This window comes from Salvelinus fontinalis, chromosome 12 (assembly GCF_029448725.1).
Source record: "Salvelinus fontinalis isolate EN_2023a chromosome 12, ASM2944872v1, whole genome shotgun sequence".
Taxonomy (NCBI): domain Eukaryota; kingdom Metazoa; phylum Chordata; class Actinopteri; order Salmoniformes; family Salmonidae; genus Salvelinus; species Salvelinus fontinalis.
The window spans coordinates 59027947-59049495 of NC_074676.1; the positions used below are offsets into that span (position 1 = coordinate 59027947).

At 48.9% G+C, this 21549-nt stretch overlaps 1 protein-coding gene across 3 annotated transcripts in view; it reads right to left on the bottom strand.

The window, feature by feature from the left end:
• The window catches only part of slc9a7 (solute carrier family 9 member 7), a 173967-nt gene that overhangs the window by 66426 nt on the left and 85992 nt on the right, over positions 1 to 21549 (bottom strand). For all 3 annotated transcript variants that reach the window (XM_055941220.1, XM_055941219.1, XM_055941218.1), the window contains exon 11: positions 2071 to 2224. In XM_055941220.1, the coding sequence (XP_055797195.1) occupies positions 2071 to 2224 (154 nt within the window). The remainder of the gene's footprint in view (positions 1 to 2070; positions 2225 to 21549) is intronic.

Sequence of the window (21549 nt, forward strand, 5' to 3'; positions counted from 1 at the left end):
TAGGGAATAGGGCTCTGGTCTATAGTAGTGCACTATTAGGGAATAGGGCTCTGGTCTATAGTAGTGCACTATATAGGGAATAGGGCTCTGGTCTATAGTAGTGCACTATATAGGGAATAGGGCTCTATAGTAGTGCACTATATAGGGAATAGGGCTCTGGTCTAAAGTAGTGCACTATATAGGGAATAGGGCTCTGGTCTATAGTAGTGCACTATATAGGGAATAGGGCTCTGGTCTAAAGTAGTGCACTATATAGGGAATAGGGCTCTGGTCTAAAGTAGTGCACTATATAGGGAATAGGGCTCTGGTCATTAGTAGTGTACTATATAGGGAATAGGGCTCTGGTCTATAGTAGTGCACTATTAGGGAATAGGGCTCTGGTCTATAGTAGTGCACTATTAGGGAATAGGGCTCTGGTCTATAGTAGTGCACTATATAGGGAATAGGGCTCTGGTCTATAGTAGTGCACTATATAGGGAATAGGGCTCTATAGTAGTGCACTATATAGGGAATAGGGCTCTGGTCTAAAGTAGTGCACTATATAGGGAATAGGGCTCTGGTCTATAGTAGTGCACTATATAGGGAATAGGGCTCTGGTCTAAAGTAGTGCACTATATAGGGAATAGGGCTCTGGTCTAAAGTAGTGCACTATATAGGGAATAGGGCTCTGGTCATTAGTAGTGTACTATATAGGGAATAGGGCTCTGGTCTATAGTAGTGCACTATTAGGGAATAGGGCTCTGGTCTATAGTAGTGCACTATTAGGGAATAGGGCTCTGGTCTATAGTAGTGCACTATATAGGGAATAGGGCTCTGGTCTATAGTAGTGCAATATATAGGGAATAGGGCTCTGGTCATTAGTAGTCTACTATATAGGGAATAGGGCCCTGGTCTAAAGTAGTGCACTATATAGGGAATAGGGCTCTGGTCTATAGTAGTGCACTATATAGGGAATAGGGCTCTGGTCATTAGTAGTGCACTATATAGGGAATAGGGCTCTGGTCTATAGTAGTGCACTATATAGGGAATAGGGCTCTGGTCATTAGTAGTGCACTATATAGGGAATAGGGCTCTGGTCATTAGTAGTGCACTATATAGGGAATAGGGCTCTGGTCTATAGTAGTGCACTATTAGGGAATAGGGCTCTGGTCTATAGTAGTGCACTATATAGGGAATAGGGCTCTGGTCTATAGTAGTGCACTATATAGGGAATAGGGCTCTGGTCTAAAGTAGTGCACTATATAGGGAATAGGGCTCTGGTCTATAGTAGTGCACTATATAGGGAATAGGGCTCTGGTCTATAGTAGTGCACTATATAGGGAATAGGGCTCTGGTCTAAAGTAGTGCACTATATAGGGAATAGGGCTCTGGTCTATAGTAGTGCACTATATAGGGAATAGGGCTCTGGTCTATAGTAGTGCACTATATAGGGAATAGGGCTCTGGTCTAAAGTAGTGCACTATATAGGGAATAGGGCTCTGGTCTATAGTAGTGCACTATATAGGGAATAGGGCTCTGGTCTATAGTAGTGCACTATATAGGGAATAAGGCTCTGGTCTATAGTAGTGCACTATATAGGGAATAAGGCTCTGGTCTAAAGTAGTGCACTATATAGGGAATAGGGCTCTGGTCTATAGTAGTGCACTATATAGGGAATAGGGCTCTGGTCATTAGTAGTGCACTATATAGGGAATAGGGCTCTGGTCATTAGTAGTGCACTATATAGGGAATAGGGCTCTGGTCTATAGTAGTACCACTATATAGGGAATAGGGCTCTGGTCTATAGTAGTGGACTATATAGGGAATAGGGCTCTGGTCATTAGTAGTGCACTATATAGGGAATAGGGCTCTGGTCATTAGTAGTGCACTATATAGGGAATAGGGCTCTGGTCTAAAGTAGTGCACTATATAGGGAATAGGGCTCTGGTCTATAGTAGTGCACTATATAGGGAACAGGGCTCTGGTCTAATGTAGTGCACTATATAGGGAATAGGGCTCTGGTCTATAGTAGTGCACTATAGATATATAGAAGATAGAAGTGAAGGAGAGAGGTTGTTCTAGCGCTCTAACCTAATGTGTAGCCATGACAACATGGGGGTGGTCCCTCCTCCAAACACCCAGACGGTGAAGAAGACGATGAGGAGGGTGGTGGTGAAGGTCATCTGGCGAGCGTAGGTAGCTGTGTCCCGGATTGCCAGGGCAAACGCCATCGCCCCCCGCAGGCCTGGAGGGGAACACACAAGCAAATCACTCAATCAAGTGTATTTTTAAAGCCCCTTTAAACATCAGCAGTTGTCAAAGTCCTTTACAGTAAAACCACCTAGCTAGTGATGTCTGGAGAACCCACAGTAAAACCACCTAGCTAGTGATGTCTGGAGAACCCACAGTAAAACCACCTAGCTAGTGACGTCTGGAGAGGAACCCACAGTAAAACCACCTAGCTAGTGATGTCTGGAGAACCCACAGTAAAACCACCTAGCTAGTGACGTCTGGAGAGGAACCCACAGTAAAACCACCTAGCTAGTGACGTCTGGAGAGCAACCCACAGTAAAACCACCTAGCTAGTGACGTCTGGAGAGGAACCCACAGTAAAACCACCTAGCTAGTGATGTCTGGAGAACCCACAGTAAAACCACCTAGCTAGTGACGTCTGGAGAGGAACCCACAGTAAAACCACCTAGCTAGTGACGTCTGGAGAGGAACCCACAGTAAAACCACCTAGCTAGTGACGTCTGGAGAACCCACAGTTAGACCACCTAGCTAGTGATGTCTGGAGAACCCACAGTTAGACCACCTAGCTAGTGACGTCTGGAGAACCCACTGTTAGACCACCTAGCTAGTGATGTCTGGAGAACCCACAGTAAAACCACCTAGCTAGTGACGTCTGGAGAGGAACCCAAAGTAAAACCACCTAGCTAGTGATGTCTGGAGAGGAACCACAGTAAAACCACCTAGCTAGTGATGTCTGGAGAGGAACCCACAGTAAAACCACCTAGCTAGTGATGTCTGGAGAACCCACAGTTAGACCACCTAGCTAGTGACGTCTGGAGAACCCAAAGTAAAACCACCTAGCTAGTGACGTCTGGAGAGGAACCCACAGTAAAACCACCTAGCTAGTGACGTCTGGAGAACCCACAGTAAAACCACCTAGCTAGTGATGTCTGGAGAACCCACAGTTAGACCACCTAGCTAGTGACGTCTGGAGAACCCACAGTTAGACCACCTAACTAGTGATGTCTGGAGAACCCACAGTAAAACCACCTAGCTAGTGACGTCTGGAGAACCCACAGTTAGACCACCTAGCTAGTGATGTCTGGAGAACCCACAGTTAGACCACCTAGCTAGTGATGTCTGGAGAACCCACAGTAAAAACCACCTAGCTAGTGATGTCTGGAGAACCCACAGTAAAACCACCTAGCTAGTGATGTCTGGAGAACCCACAGTTAGACCACCTAGCTAGTGATGTCTGGAGAACCCACAGTTAGACCACCTAGCTAGTGATGTCTGGAGAACCCACAGTAAAACCACCTAGCTAGTGATGTCTGGAGAGGAACCCACAGTAAAACCACCTAGCTAGTGACGTCTGGAGAGGAACCCACAGTAAAACCACCTAGCTAGTGACGTCTGGAGAGGAACCCACAGTTAGACCACCTAGCCAGTGATGTCTGTAGAACCCACAGTAAAACCACCTAGCTAGTGATGTCTGGAGAACCCACAGTTAGACGACCTAGCTAGTGATGTCTGGAGAACCCACAGTAAAACCACCTAGCTAGTGATGTCTGGAGAACCCACAGTTAGACCACCTAGCTAGTGACGTCTGGAGAACCCACAGTAAAACCACCTAGCTAGTGATGTCTGGAGAACCCACAGTTAGACCACCTAGCTAGTGACGTCTGGAGAACCCACAGTAAAACCACCTAGCTAGTGACGTCTGGAGAGGAACCCACAGTAAAACCACCTAGCTAGTGACGTCTGGAGAACCCACAGTAAAACCACCTAGCTAGTGATGTCTGGAGAACCCACAGCTAGACCACCTAGCTAGTGATGTCTGGAGAACCCACAGCTAGACCACCTAGCTAGTGATGTCTGGAGAACCCACAGTTAGACCACCTAGCTAGTGATGTCTGGAGAACCCACAGTAAAACCACCTAGCTAGTGACGTCTGGAGAACCCACAGTAAAACCACCTAGCTAGTGACGTCTGGAGAACCCACAGTAAAACCACCTAGCTAGTGATGTCTGGAGAACCCACAGTAAAACCACCTAGCTAGTGATTTCTGGAGAACCCACAGTAAAACCACCTAGCTAGTGATTTCTGGAGAACCCACAGTAAAACCACCTAGCTAGTGACGTCTGGAGAACCCACAGTTAGACCACCTAGCTAGTGATGTCTGGAGAACCCACAGTAAAACCACCTAGCTAGTGATGTCTGGAGAACCCACAGTTAGACCACCTAGCTAGTGATGTCTGGAGAACCCACAGTAAAACCACCTAGCTAGTGATGTCTGGAGAACCCACAGTTAGACCACCTAGCTAGTGATGTCTGGAGAACCCACAGTAAAACCACCTAGCTAGTGATGTCTGGAGAACCCACAGTTAGACCACCTAGCTAGTGATGTCTGGAGAACCCACAGTTAGACCACCTAGCTAGTGATGTCTGGAGAACCCACAGTTAGACCACCTAGCTAGTGATGTCTGGAGAGGAACCCACAGTTAGACCACCTAGCTAGTGATGTCTGGAGAACCCACAGTAAAACCACCTAACTAGTGACGTCTGGAGAACCCACAGTTAGACCACCTAGCTAGTGATGTCTGGAGAACCCACAGTAAAACCACCTAGCTAGTGACGTCTGGAGAACCCACAGTTAGACCACCTAGTTAGTGATGTCTGTAGAACCCACAGTAAAACCACCTAGCTAGTGATGTCTGGAGAACCCACAGTTAGACGACCTAGCTAGTGATGTCTGGAGAACCCACAGTAAAACCACCTAGCTAGTGATGTCTGGAGAACCCACAGTTAGACCACCTAGCTAGTGACGTCTGGAGAACCCACAGTAAAACCACCTAGCTAGTGATGTCTGGAGAACCCACAGTTAGACCACCTAGCTAGTGACGTCTGGAGAACCCACAGTAAAACCACTTAGCTAGTGACGTCTGGAGAGGAACCCACAGTAAAACCACCTAGCTAGTGACGTCTGGAGAACCCACAGTAAAACCACCTAGCTAGTGATGTCTGGAGAACCCACAGTTAGACCACCTAGCTAGTGATGTCTGGAGAACCGCCAGTTAGACCACCTAGCTAGTGATATCTGGAGAACCCACAGTAAAACCACCTAGCTAGTGACGTCTGGAGAACCCACAGTAAAACCACCTAGCTAGTGACGTCTGGAGAACCCACAGTAAAACCACCTAGCTAGTGATGTCTGGAGAACCCACAGTAAAACCACCTAGCTAGTGATTTCTGGAGAACCCACAGTAAAACCACCTAGCTAGTGACGTCTGGAGAACCCACAGTAAAACCACCTAGCTAGTGATGTCTGGAGAACCCACAGTTAGACCACCTAGCTAGTGATGTCTGGAGAACCCACAGTAAAACCACCTAGCTAGTGATGTCTGGAGAACCCACAGTTAGACCACCTAGCTAGTGATGTCTGGAGAACCCACAGTAAAACCACCTAGCTAGTGATGTCTGGAGAACCCACAGTTAGACCACCTAGCTAGTGATGTCTGGAGAACCCACAGTTAGACCACCTAGCTAGTGATGTCTGGAGAACCCACAGTTAGACCACCTAGCTAGTGATGTCTGGAGAGGAACCCACAGTTAGACCACCTAGCTAGTGATGTCTGGAGAAGCCACAGTAAAACCACCTAACTAGTGACGTCTGGAGAACCCACAGTTAGACCACCTAGCTAGTGATGTCTGGAGAACCCACAGTAAAACCACCTAGCTAGTGACGTCTGGAGAACCCACAGTTAGACCACCTAGTTAGTGATGTCTGTAGAACCCACAGTAAAACCACCTAGCTAGTGACGTCTGGAGAACCCACAGTAAAACCACCTAGCTAGTGACGTCTGGAGAGGAACCCACAGTAAAACCACCTAGCTAGTGACGTCTGGAGAGGAACCCACAGTAAAACCACCTAGCTAGTGACGTCTGGAGAGGAACCCACAGTAAAACCACCTAGCTAGTGACGTCTGGAGAGGAACCCAAAGTAAAACCACCTAGCTAGTGATGTCTGGAGAGGAACCCACAGTAAAACCACCTAGCTAGTGTTGTCTGGAGAACCCACAGTTAGACCACCTAGCTAGTGACGTCTGGAGAACCCACAGTTAGACCACCTAGCTAGTGATGTCTGGAGAACCCACAGTTAGACCACCTAGCTAGTGATTTCTGGAGAACCCACAATAAAACCACCTAGCTAGTGATGTCTGGGGAACCCACAGTTAGACCACCTAGCTAGTGATGTCTGGGGAACCCACAGTTAGACCACCTAGCTAGTGATTTCTGGAGAACCCACAATAAAACCACCTAGCTAGTGATGTCTGGAGAACCCACAGTAAAACCACCTAGCTAGTGATGTCTGGAGAACCCATAGTAAAACCATCTAGCTAGTGATGTCTGGAGAACCCACAGTTAGACCACCTAGCTAGTGATGTCTGGAGAACCCACAGTTAGACCACCTAGCTAGTGATGTCTGGAGAACCCACAGTAAAACCACCTAGCTAGTGACGTCTGGAGAGGAACCCACAGTAAAACCACCTAGCTAGTGACGTCTGGAGAGGAACCCACAGTAAAACCACCTAGCTAGTGACGTCTGGAGAGGAACCCACAGTAAAACCACCTAGCTAGTGACGTCTGGAGAGGAACCCACAGTAAAACCACCTAGCTAGTGATGTCTGGAGAACCCACAGTTAGACCACCTAGCTAGTGATGTCTGTAGAACCCACAGTTAGACCACCTAGCTAGTGATGTCTGGAGAACCCACAGTTAGACCACCTAGCTAGTGATGTCTGGAGAACCCACAGTAAAACCACCTAGCTAGTGATGTCTGGAGAACCCACAGTAAAACCACCTAGCTAGTGACGTCTGGAGAACCCACAGTAAAACCACCTAGCTAGTGACGTCTGGAGAGGAACCCACAGTTAGACCACCTAACTAGTGACGTCTGGAGAACCCACAGTTAGACCACCTAGCTAGTGATGTCTGGAGAACCCACAGTAAAACCACCTAGCTAGTGATGTCTGGAGAGGAACCCACAGTAAAACCACCTAGCTAGTGACGTCTGGAGAGGAACCCACAGTAAAACCACCTAGCTAGTGACGTCTGGAGAGGAACCCACAGTAAAACCACCTAGCTAGTGATGTCTGGAGAGGAACCCACAGTAAAACCACCTAGCTAGTGATGTCTGGAGAACCCACAGTTAGACCACCTAGCTAGTGACGTCTGGAGAACCCATAGTTAGACCACCTAGCTAGTGATGTCTGGAGAACCCACAGTAAAACCACCTAGCTAGTGACGTCTGGAGAGGAACCCACAGTAAAACCACCTAGCTAGTGACGTCTGGAGAGGAACCCACAGTAAAACCACCTAGCTAGTGATGTCTGGAGAGGAACCCACAGTAAAACCACCTAGCTAGTGATGTCTGGAGAGGAACCCACAGTAAAACCACCTAGCTAGTGATGTCTGGAGAACCCACAGTTAGACCACCTAGCTAGTGACGTCTGGAGAACCCACAGTTACACCACCTAGCTAGTGATGTCTGGAGAACCCACAGTTAGACCACCTAGCTAGTGATGTCTGGAGAACCCACAGTTAGACCACCTAGCTAGTGATGTCTGGAGAACCCACAGTAAAACCACCTAGCTAGTGACGTCTGGAGAACCCACAGTTAGACCACCTAGCTAGTGATGTCTGGAGAACCCACAGTTAGACCACCTAGCTAGTGATGTCTGGAGAACCCACAGTAAAACCACCTAGCTAGTGACGTCTGGAGAACCCACAGTAAAACCACCTAGCTAGTGACGTCTGGAGAGGAACCCACAGTAAAACCACCTAGCTAGTGACATCTGGAGAGGAACGCACAGTAAAACCACCTAGCTAGTGACGTCTGGAGAGGAACCCACAGTAAAACCACCTAGCTAGTGATGTCTGGAGAGGAACCCACAGTAAAACCACCTAGCTAGTGATGTCTGGAGAACCCACAGTAAAACCACCTAGCTAGTGACGTCTGGAGAACCCACAGTAAAACCACCTAGCTAGTGACGTCTGGAGAGGAACCCACAGTAAAACCACCTAGCTAGTGACATCTGGAGAGGAACGCACAGTAAAACCACCTAGCTAGTGACGTCTGGAGAGGAACCCACAGTAAAACCACCTAGCTAGTGATGTCTGGAGAGGAACCCACAGTAAAACCACCTAGCTAGTGATGTCTGGAGAGGAACCCACAGTAAAACCACCTAGCTAGTGATGTCTGGAGAACCCACAGTTAGACCACCTAGCTAGTGATGTCTGGAGAACCCACAGTAAAAGCACCTAGCTAGTGATGTCTGGAGAACCCACAGTTAGACCACCTAGCTAGTGATGTCTGGAGAACACACAGTTAGACCACCTAGCTAGTGATGTCTGGAGAACCCACAGTTAGACCAACAAGCTAGTGATGTCTGGAGAGGAACCCACAGTTAGACCAACTAGCTAGTGATGTCTGGAGAACCCACAGTAAAACCACCTAACTAGTGACGTCTGGAGAACCCACAGTTAGACCACCTAGCTAGTGATGTCTGGAGAACCCACAGTAAAACCACCTAGCTAGTGACGTCTGGAGAACCCACAGTTAGACCACCTAGTTAGTGATGTCTGTAGAACCCACAGTAAAACCACCTAGCTAGTGACGTCTGGAGAACCCACAGTAAAACCACCTAGCTAGTGACGTCTGGAGAGGAACCCACAGTAAAACCACCTAGCTAGTGACGTCTGGAGAGGAACCCACAGTAAAACCACCTAGCTAGTGACGTCTGGAGAGGAACCCACAGTAAAACCACCTAGCTAGTGACGTCTGGAGAGGAACCCAAAGTAAAACCACCTAGCTAGTGATGTCTGGAGAGGAACCCACAGTAAAACCACCTAGCTAGTGTTGTCTGGAGAACCCACAGTTAGACCACCTAGCTAGTGACGTCTGGAGAACCCACAGTTAGACCACCTAGCTAGTGATTTCTGGAGAACCCACAATAAAACCAGCTAGCTAGTGATGTCTGGGGAACCCACAGTTAGACCACCTAGCTAGTGATGTCTGGGGAACCCACAGTTAGACCACCTAGCTAGTGATTTCTGGAGAACCCACAATAAAACCACCTAGCTAGTGATGTCTGGAGAACCCACAGTAAAACCACCTAGCTAGTGATGTCTGGAGAACCCATAGTAAAACCATCTAGCTAGTGATGTCTGGAGAACCCACAGTTAGACCACCTAGCTAGTGATGTCTGGAGAACCCACAGTTAGACCACCTAGCTAGTGATGTCTGGAGAACCCACAGTAAAACCACCTAGCTAGTGACGTCTGGAGAGGAACCCACAGTAAAACCACCTAGCTAGTGACGTCTGGAGAGGAACCCACAGTAAAACCACCTAGCTAGTGACGTCTGGAGAGGAACCCACAGTAAAACCACCTAGCTAGTGATGTCTGGAGAACCCACAGTTAGACCACCTAGCTAGTGATGTCTGTAGAACCCACAGTTAGACCACCTAGCTAGTGATGTCTGGAGAACCCAAAGTTAGACCACCTAGATAGTGATGTCTGGAGAACCCACAGTAAAACCACCTAGCTAGTGATGTCTTGAGAACCCACAGTAAAACCACCTAGCTAGTGACGTCTGGAGAACCCACAGTAAAACCACCTAGCTAGTGACGTCTGGAGAGGAACCCACAGTTAGACCACCTAACTAGTGACGTCTGGAGAACCCACAGTTAGACCACCTAGCTAGTGATGTCTGGAGAACCCACAGTAAAACCACCTAGCTAGTGATGTCTGGAGAGGAACCTACAGTAAAACCACCTAGCTAGTGACGTCTGGAGAGGAACCCACAGTAAAACCACCTAGCTAGTGACGTCTGGAGAGGAACCCACAGTAAAACCACCTAGCTAGTGATGTCTGGAGAGGAACCCACAGTAAAACCACCTAGCTAGTGATGTCTGGAGAACCCACAGTTAGACCACCTAGCTAGTGACGTCTGGAGAACCCACAGTTAGACCACCTAGCTAGTGACGTCTGGAGAACCCACAGTAAAACCACCTAGCTAGTGACGTCTGGAGAGGAACCCACAGTAAAACCACCTAGCTAGTGACGTCTGGAGAGGAACCCACAGTAAAACCACCTAGCTAGTGATGTCTGGAGAGGAACCCACAGTAAAACCACCTAGCTAGTGATGTCTGGAGAGGAACCCACAGTAAAACCACCTAGCTAGTGATGTCTGGAGAACCCACAGTTAGACCACCTAGCTAGTGACGTCTGGAGAACCCACAGTTAGACCACCTAGCTAGTGATGTCTGGAGAACCCACAGTTAGACCACCTAGCTAGTGATGTCTGGAGAACCCACAGTTAGACCACCTAGCTAGTGATGTCTGGAGAACCCACAGTAAAACCACCTAGCTAGTGACGTCTGGAGAACCCACAGTTAGACCACCTAGCTAGTGATGTCTGGAGAACCCACAGTTAGACCACCTAGCTAGTGATGTCTGGAGAACCCACAGTAAAACCACCTAGCTAGTGACGTCTGGAGAGGAACCCACAGTAAAACCACCTAGCTAGTGACGTCTGGAGAGGAACCCACAGTAAAACCACCTAGCTAGTGACATCTGGAGAGGAACGCACAGTAAAACCACCTAGCTAGTGACGTCTGGAGAGGAACCCACAGTAAAACCACCTAGCTAGTGATGTCTGGAGAGGAACCCACAGTAAAACCACCTAGCTAGTGATGTCTGGAGAACCCACAGTAAAACCACCTAGCTAGTGACGTCTGGAGAACCCACAGTAAAACCACCTAGCTAGTGACGTCTGGAGAGGAACCCACAATAAAACCACCTAGCTAGTGACATCTGGAGAGGAACGCACAGTAAAACCACCTAGCTAGTGACGTCTGGAGAGGAACCCACAGTAAAACCACCTAGCTAGTGATGTCTGGAGAGGAACCCACAGTAAAACCACCTAGCTAGTGATGTCTGGAGAGGAACCCACAGTAAAACCACCTAGCTAGTGATGTCTGGAGAACCCACAGTAAAACCACCTAGCTAGTGATGTCTGGAGAGGAACCCACAGTAAAACCACCTAGCTAGTGACGTCTGGAGAACCCACAGTAAAACCACCTAGCTAGTGATGTCTGGAGAACCCACAGTAAAACCACCTAGCTAGTGATGTCTGGAGAACCCACAGTTAGACCACCTAGCTAGTGATGTCTGGAGAACCCACAGTAAAACCACCTAGCTAGTGACGTCTGGAGAACCCACAGTAAAACCACCTAGCTAGTGATGTCTGGAGAGGAACCCACATAATGACAATTCCAAGGTGGGTGTCATCAGAGCCCTGTGGAGTGGGTGGGTGTCAGAACCCTGTGGAGTGGGTGGGTGTCAGAGCCCTGTGGGGTGGGTGGGTGTCAGAGCCCTGTGGAGTGGGTGGGTGTCATCAGAGCCCTGTGGAGTGGGTGGGTGTCAGAGCCCTGTGGAGTGGGTGGGTGTCAGAGCCCTGTGGAGTGGGTGGGTGTCAGAGCCCTGTGGAGTGGGTGGGTGTCAGAGCCCTGTGGAGTGGGTGGGTGTCAGAGCCCTGTGGAGTGGGTGGGTGTCAGAGCCCTGTGGAGTGGGTGGGTGTCAGAGCCCTGTGGAGTCTCAGCTGACTATAGCAGAGTCTCCTCTCATCACACAGCTGACTACAGCAGAGTCTCCTCTCATCACACAGCTGACTATAGCAGAGTCTCCTCTCATCACACAGCTGACTATAGCAGAGTCTCCTCTCATTACACAGCTGACTATAGCAGTCTCCTCTCATCACACAGCTGACTATAGCAGAGTCTCCTCTCATCACACAGCTGACTATAGCAGAGTCTCCTCTCATCACACAGCTGACTACAGCAGAGTCTCCTCTCATCACACAGCTGACTATAGCAGAGTAGTTAGACCACCTAGCTAGTGACGTCTGGAGAACCCACAGTAAAACCACCTAGCTAGTGATGTCTGGAGAACCCACAGTTAGACCACCTAGCTAGTGACGTCTGGAGAACCCACAGTAAAACCACTTAGCTAGTGACGTCTGGAGAGGAACCCACAGTAAAACCACGTAGCTAGTGACGTCTGGAGAACCCACAGTAAAACCACCTAGCTAGTGATGTCTGGAGAACCCACAGTTAGACCACCTAGCTAGTGATGTCTGGAGAACCCACAGTTAGACCACCTAGCTAGTGATATCTGGAGAACCCACAGTAAAACCACCTAGCTAGTGACGTCTGGAGAACCCACAGTAAAACCACCTAGCTAGTGACGTCTGGAGAACCCACAGTAAAACCACCTAGCTAGTGATGTCTGGAGAACCCAAAGTAAAACCACCTAGCTAGTGATTTCTGGAGAACCCACAGTAAAACCACCTAGCTAGTGACGTCTGGAGAACCCACAGTAAAACCACCTAGCTAGTGATGTCTGGAGAACCCACAGTTAGACCACCTAGCTAGTGATGTCTGGAGAACCCACAGTAAAACCACCTAGCTAGTGATGTCTGGAGAACCCACAGTTAGACCACCTAGCTAGTGATGTCTGGAGAACCCACAGTAAAACCACCTAGCTAGTGATGTCTGGAGAACCCACAGTTAGACCACCTAGCTAGTGATGTCTGGAGAACCCACAGTTAGACCACCTAGCTAGTGATGTCTGGAGAACCCACAGTTAGACCACCTAGCTAGTGATGTCTGGAGAGGAACCCACAGTTAGACCACCTAGCTAGTGATGTCTGGAGAACCCACAGTAAAACCACCTAACTAGTGACGTCTGGAGAACCCACAGTTAGACCACCTAGCTAGTGATGTCTGGAGAACCCACAGTAAAACCACCTAGCTAGTGACGTCTGGAGAACCCACAGTTAGACCACCTAGTTAGTGATGTCTGTAGAACCCACAGTAAAACCACCTAGCTAGTGACGTCTGGAGAACCCACAGTAAAACCACCTAGCTAGTGACGTCTGGAGAGGAACCCACAGTAAAACCACCTAGCTAGTGACGTCTGGAGAGGAACCCACAGTAAAACCACCTAGCTAGTGACGTCTGGAGAGGAACCCACAGTAAAACCACCTAGCTAGTGACGTCTGGAGAGGAACCCAAAGTAAAACCACCTAGCTAGTGATGTCTGGAGAGGAACCCACAGTAAAACCACCTAGCTAGTGTTGTCTGGAGAACCCACAGTTAGACCACCTAGCTAGTGACGTCTGGAGAACCCACAGTTAGACCACCTAGCTAGTGATGTCTGGAGAACCCACAGTTAGACCACCTAGCTAGTGATGTCTGGAGAACCCACAGTTAGACCACCTAGCTAGTGATGTCTGGAGAACCCACAGTAAAACCACCTAGCTAGTGACGTCTGGAGAACCCACAGTTAGACCACCTAGCTAGTGATGTCTGGAGAACCCACAGTTAGACCACCTAGCTAGTGATGTCTGGAGAACCCACAGTAAAACCACTTAGCTAGTGACGTCTGGAGAGGAACCCACAGTAAAACCACGTAGCTAGTGACGTCTGGAGAACCCACAGTAAAACCACCTAGCTAGTGATGTCTGGAGAACCCACAGTTAGACCACCTAGCTAGTGATGTCTGGAGAACCCACAGTTAGACCACCTAGCTAGTGATATCTGGAGAACCCACAGTAAAACCACCTAGCTAGTGACGTCTGGAGAACCCACAGTAAAACCACCTAGCTAGTGACGTCTGGAGAACCCACAGTAAAACCACCTAGCTAGTGATGTCTGGAGAACCCAAAGTAAAACCACCTAGCTAGTGATTTCTGGAGAACCCACAGTAAAACCACCTAGCTAGTGACGTCTGGAGAACCCACAGTAAAACCACCTAGCTAGTGATGTCTGGAGAACCCACAGTTAGACCACCTAGCTAGTGATGTCTGGAGAACCCACAGTAAAACCACCTAGCTAGTGATGTCTGGAGAACCCACAGTTAGACCACCTAGCTAGTGATGTCTGGAGAACCCACAGTAAAACCACCTAGCTAGTGATGTCTGGAGAACCCACAGTTAGACCACCTAGCTAGTGATGTCTGGAGAACCCACAGTTAGACCACCTAGCTAGTGATGTCTGGAGAGGAACCCACAGTTAGACCACCTAGCTAGTGATGTCTGGAGAACCCACAGTAAAACCACCTAACTAGTGACGTCTGGAGAACCCACAGTTAGACCACCTAGCTAGTGATGTCTGGAGAACCCACAGTAAAACCACCTAGCTAGTGACGTCTGGAGAACCCACAGTTAGACCACCTAGTTAGTGATGTCTGTAGAACCCACAGTAAAACCACCTAGCTAGTGACGTCTGGAGAGGAACCCACAGTAAAACCACGTAGCTAGTGACGTCTGGAGAACCCACAGTAAAACCACCTAGCTAGTGATGTCTGGAGAACCCACAGTTAGACCACCTAGCTAGTGATGTCTGGAGAACCCACAATTAGACCACCTAGCTAGTGATATCTGGAGAACCCACAGTAAAACCACCTAGCTAGTGACGTCTGGAGAACCCACAGTAAAACCACCTAGCTAGTGATGTCTGGAGAACCCACAGTTAGACCACCTAGCTAGTGATGTCTGGAGAACCCACAGTTAGACCACCTAGCTAGTGATATCTGGAGAACCCACAGTAAAACCACCTAGCTAGTGACGTCTGGAGAGGAACCCACAGTAAAACCACGTAGCTAGTGACGTCTGGAGAACCCACAGTAAAACCACCTAGCTAGTGATGTCTGGAGAACCCACAGTTAGACCACCTAGCTAGTGATGTCTGGAGAACCCACAGTTAGACCACCTAGCTAGTGATATCTGGAGAACCCACAGTAAAACCACCTAGCTAGTGACGTCTGGAGAACCCACAGTAAAACCACCTAGCTAGTGACGTCTGGAGAACCCACAGTAAAACCACCTAGCTAGTGATGTCTGGAGAACCCAAAGTAAAACCACCTAGCTAGTGATTTCTGGAGAACCCACAGTAAAACCACCTAGCTAGTGACGTCTGGAGAACCCACAGTAAAACCACCTAGCTAGTGATGTCTGGAGAACCCACAGTTAGACCACCTAGCTAGTGATGTCTGGAGAACCCACAGTAAAACCACCTAGCTAGTGATGTCTGGAGAACCCACAGTTAGACCACCTAGCTAGTGATGTCTGGAGAACCCACAGTTAGACCACCTAGCTAGTGATGTCTGGAGAACCCACAGTTAGACCACCTAGCTAGTGATGTCTGGAGAGGAACCCACAGTTAGACCACCTAGCTAGTGATGTCTGGAGAACCCACAGTAAAACCACCTAACTAGTGACGTCTGGAGAACCCACAGTTAGACCACCTAGCTAGTGATGTCTGGAGAACCCACAGTAAAACCACCTAGCTAGTGACGTCTGGAGAACCCACAGTTAGACCACCTAGTTAGTGATGTCTGTAGAACCCACAGTAAAACCACCTAGCTAGTGACGTCTGGAGAACCCACAGTAAAACCACCTAGCTAGTGACGTCTGGAGAGGAACCCACAGTAAAACCACCTAGCTAGTGACGTCTGGAGAGGAACCCACAGTAAAACCACCTAGCTAGTGACGTCTGGAGAGGAACCCACAGTAAAACCACCTAGCTAGTGACGTCTGGAGAGGAACCCAAAGTAAAACCACCTAGCTAGTGATGTCTGGAGAGGAACCCACAGTAAAACCACCTAGCTAGTGTTGTCTGGAGAACCCACAGTTAGACCACCTAGCTAGTGACGTCTGGAGAACCCACAGTTAGACCACCTAGCTAGTGATGTCTGGAGAACCCACAGTTAGACCACCTAGCTAGTGATGTCTGGAGAACCCACAGTTAGACCACCTAGCTAGTGATGTCTGGAGAACCCACAGTAAAACCACCTAGCTAGTGACGTCTGGAGAACCCACAGTTAGACCACCTAGCTAGTGATGTCTGGAGAACCCACAGTTAGACCACCTAGCTAGTGATGTCTGGAGAACCCACAGTAAAACCACTTAGCTAGTGACGTCTGGAGAGGAACCCACAGTAAAACCACGTAGCTAGTGACGTCTGGAGAACCCACAGTAAAACCACCTAGCTAGTGATGTCTGGAGAACCCACAGTTAGACCACCTAGCTAGTGATGTCTGGAGAACCCACAGTTAGACCACCTAGCTAGTGATGTCTGGAGAACCCACAGTTAGACCACCTAGCTAGTGATGTCTGGAGAGGAACCCACAGTTAGACCACCTAGCTAGTGATGTCTGGAGAACCCACAGTAAAACCACCTAACTAGTGACGTCTGGAGAACCCACAGTTAGACCACCTAGCTAGTGATGTCTGGAGAACCCACAGTAAAACCACCTAGCTAGTGACGTCTGGAGAACCCACAGTTAGACCACCTAGTTAGTGACGTCTGTAGAACCCACAGTAAAACCACCTAGCTAGTGACGTCTGGAGAACCCACAGTAAAACCACCTAGCTAGTGACGTCTGGAGAGGAACCCACAGTAAAACCACCTAGCTAGTGACGTCTGGAGAGGAACCCACAGTAAAACCACCTAGCTAGTGACGACTGGAGAGGAACCCACAGTAAAACCACCTAGCTAGTGACGTCTGGAGAGGAACCCAAAGTAAAACCACCTAGCTAGTGATGTCTGGAGAGGAACCCACAGTAAAACCACCTAGCTAGTGTTGTCTGGAGAACCCACAGTTAGACCACCTAGCTAGTGACGTCTGGAGAACCCACAGTTAGACCACCTAGCTAGTGATGTCTGGAGAACCCACAGTTAGACCACCTAGCTAGTGATGTCTGGAGAACCCACAGTTAGACCACCTAGCTAGTGATGTCTGGAGAACCCACAGTAAAACCACCTAGCTAGTGACGTCTGGAGAACCCACAGTTAGACCACCTAGCTAGTGATGTCTGGAGAACCCACAGTTAGACCACCTAGCTAGTGATGTCTGGAGAACCCACAGTAAAACCACCTAGCTAGTGATGTCTGGAGAACCCACAGTAAAACCACCTAGCTAGTGACGTCTGGAGAACCCACAGTAAAACCACCTAGCTAGTGATGTCTGGAGAACCCACAGTTAGACCACCTAGCTAGTGATGTCTGAAGAACCCACAGTTAGACCACCTAGCTAGTGATATCTGGAGAACCCACAGTAAAACCACCTAGCTAGTGACGTCTGGAGAACCCACAGTAAAACCACCTAGCTAGTGACGTCTGGAGAACCCACAGTAAAACCACCTAGCTAGTGATGTCTGGAGAACCCAAAGTAAAACCACCTAGCTAGTGATTTCTGGAGAACCCACAGTAAAACCACCTAGCTAGTGACGTCTGGAGAACCCACAGTAAAACCACCTAGCTAGTGATGTCTGGAGAACCCACAGTTAGACCACCTAGCTAGTGATGTCTGGAGAACCCACAGTAAAACCACCTAGCTAGTGACGTCTGGAGAACCCACAGTAAAACCACCTAGCTAGTGATGTCTGGAGAACCCACAGTTAGACCACCTAGCTAGTGATGTCTGGAGAACCCACAGTTAGACCGCCTAGCTAGTGATATCTGGAGAACCCACAGTAAAACCACCTAGCTAGTGACGTCTGGAGAGGAACCCACAGTAAAACCACCTAGCTAGTGACGTCTGGAGAACCCACAGTAAAACCACCTAGCTAGTGATGTCTGGAGAACCCAAAGTAAAACCACCTAGCTAGTGATTTCTGGAGAACCCACAGTAAAACCACCTAGCTAGTGACGTCTGGAGAACCCACAGTAAAACCACCTAGCTAGTGATGTCTGGAGAACCCACAGTTAGACCACCTAGCTAGTGATGTCTGGAGAACCCACAGTAAAACCACCTAGCTAGTGATGTCTGGAGAACCCACAGTTAGACCACCTAGCTAGTGATGTCTGGAGAACCCACAGTAAAACCACCTAGCTAGTGATGTCTGGAGAACCCACAGTTAGACCACCTAGCTAGTGATGTCTGGAGAACCCACAGTTAGACCACCTAGCTAGTGATGTCTGGAGAACCCACAGTTAGACCACCTAGCTAGTGATGTCTGGAGAGGAACCCACAGTTAGACCACCTAGCTAGTGATGTCTGGAGAACCCACAGTAAAACCACCTAACTAGTGACGTCTGGAGAACCCACAGTTAGACCACCTAGCTAGTGATGTCTGGAGAACCCACAGTAAAACCACCTAGCTAGTGACGTCTGGAGAACCCACAGTTAGACCACCTAGTTAGTGATGTCTGTAGAACCCACAGTAAAACCACCTAGCTAGTGACGTCTGGAGAACCCACAGTAAAACCACCTAGCTAGTGACGTCTGGAGAGGAACCCACAGTAAAACCACCTAGCTAGTGACGTCTGGAGAGGAACCCACAGTAAAACCACCTAGCTAGTGACGTCTGGAGAGGAACCCACAGTAAAACCACCTAGCTAGTGACGTCTGGAGAGGAACCCAAAGTAAAACCACCTAGCTAGTGATGTCTGGAGAGGAACCCACAGTAAAACCACCTAGCTAGTGTTGTCTGGAGAACCCACAGTTAGACCACCTAGCTAGTGACGTCTGGAGAACCCACAGTTAGACCACCTAGCTAGTGATGTCTGGAGAACCCACAGTTAGACCACCTAAATAGTGATGTCTGGAGAACCCACAGTTAGACCACCTAGCTAGTGATGTCTGGAGAACCCACAGTAAAACCACCTAGCTAGTGACGTCTGGAGAACCCACAGTTAGACCACCTAGCTAGTTATGTCTGGGTAACCCACAGTTAGACCACCTAGCTAGTGATGTCTGGAGAACCCACAGTAAAACCACCTAGCTAGTGATGTCTGGAGAACCCACAGTAAAACCACCTAGCTAGTGACGTCTGGAGAACCCACAGTAAAACCACCTAGCTAGTGATGTCTGGAGAACCCACAGTTAGACCACCTAGCTAGTGATGTCTGGAGAACCCACAGTTAGACCACCTAGCTAGTGATGTCTGGAGAACCCACAATTAGACCACCTAGCTAGTGATGTCTGGAGAACCCACAGTTAGACCACCTAGCTAGTGATGTCTGGGGAACCCACAGTTAGACCACCTAGCTAGTGATGTCTGGAGAACCCACAGTAAAACCACCTAGCTAGTGACGTCTGGAGAACCCACAGTTAGACCACCTAGCTAGTGATGTCTGGAGAACCCACAGTTAGACCACCTAGCTAGTGATGTCTGGAGAACCCACAGTAAAACCACCTAGCTAGTGATGTCTGGAGAACCCACAGTAAAACCACCTAGCTAGTGACGTCTGGAGAACCCACAGTAAAACCACCTAGCTAGTGATGTCTGGAGAACCCACAGTTAGACCACCTAGCTAGTGATGTCTGGAGAACCCACAGTTAGACCACCTAGCCTGTGATGTCTGGAGAACCCACAATTAGACCACCTAGCTAGTGATGTCTGGGGAACCCACAGTTAGACCACCTAGCTAGTGATGTCTGGGGAACCCACAGTTAGACCACCTAGCTAGTGATTTCTGGAGAACCCACAATAAAACCACCTAGCTAGTGATGTCTGGAGAACCCACAGTAAAACCACCTAGCTAGTGATGTCTGGAGAACCCACAGTAAAACCACCTAGCTAGTGATGTCTGGAGAACCCACAGTTAGACCACCTAGCTAGTGATGTCTGGAGAACCCACAGTTAGACCACCTAGCTAGTGATGTCTGGAGAACCCACAGTAAAACCACCTAGCTAGTGACGTCTGGAGAGGAACCCACAGTAAAACCACCTAGCTAGTGACGTCTGGAGAGGAACCCACAGTAAAACCACCTAGCTAGTGACGTCTGGAGAGGAACCCACAGTAAAACCACCTAGCTAGTGACGTCTGGAGAGGAACCCACAGTAAAACCACCTAGCTAGTGATGTCTGTAGAACCCACAGTTAGACCACCTAGCTAGTGATGTCTGGAGAACCCACAGTTAGACCACCTAGCTAGTGACGTCTGGAGAACCCACAGTAAAACCACCTAGCTAGTGACGTCTGGAGAACCCACAGTTAGACCACCTAGCTAGTGACATCTGGCGAACCCACAGTAAAACCACCTAGCTAGTGATGTCTGGAGAACCCACAGTTAGACCACCTAACTAGTGACGTCTGGAGAACCCACAGTAAAACCACCTAGCTAGTGACGTCTGGAGAACCCACAGTAAAACCACCTAGCTAGTGACGTCTGGAGAGGAACCCACAGTAAAACCACCTAGCTAGTGACGTCTGGAGAGGAACCCACAGTAAAACCACCTAGCTAGTGACATCTGGAGAGGAACCCACAGTAAAACCACCTAGCTAGTGACGTCTGGAGAGGAACCCACAGTAAAACCACCTAGCTAGTGATGTCTGGAGAGGAACCCACAGTAAAACCACCTAGCTAGTGATGTCTGGAGAGGAACCCACAGTAAAACCACCTAGCTAGTGATGTCTGGAGAACCCACAGTTAGACCACCTAGCTAGTGACGTCTGGAGAACTCACAGTTAGACCACCTAGCTAGTGATGTCTGGAGAACCCACAGTTAGACCACCTAGCTAGTGATGTCTGGAGAACCCACAGTTAGACCACCTAGCTAGTGATGTCTGGAGAACCCACAGTAAAACCACCTAGCTAGTGACGTCTGGAGAACCCACAGTTAGACCACCTAGCTAGTGATGTCTGGAGAACCCACAGTTAGACCACCTAGCTAGTGATGTCTGGAGAACCCACAGTAAAACCACCTAGCTAGTGATGTCTGGAGAACCCACAGTAAAACCACCTAGCTAGTGACGTCTGGAGAACCCACAGTAAAACCACCTAGCTAGTGATGTCTGGAGAACCCACAGTTAGACCACCTAGCTAGTGATGTCTGGGGAACCCACAGTTAGGCCACCTAGCTAGTGATTTCTGGAGAACCCACAGTAAAACCACCTAGCTAGTGATGTCTGGAGAACCCACAGTAAAACCACCTAGCTAGTGATGTCTGGAGAACCCACAGTAAAACCACCTAGCTAGTGATGTCTGGAGAACCCACAGTAAAACCACCTAGCTAGTGATGTCTGGAGAACCCACAGTTAGACCACCTAGCTAGTGATGTCTGGAGAACCCACAGTTAGACCACCTAGCTAGTGATGTCTGGAGAACCCACAGTAAAACCACCTAGCTAGTGACGTCTGGAGAGGAACCCACAGTAAAACCACCTAGCTAGTGACGTCTGGAGAGGAACCCACAGTAAAACCACCTAGCTAGTGACGTCTGGAGAGGAACCCACAGTAAAACCACCTAGCTAGTGACGTCTGGA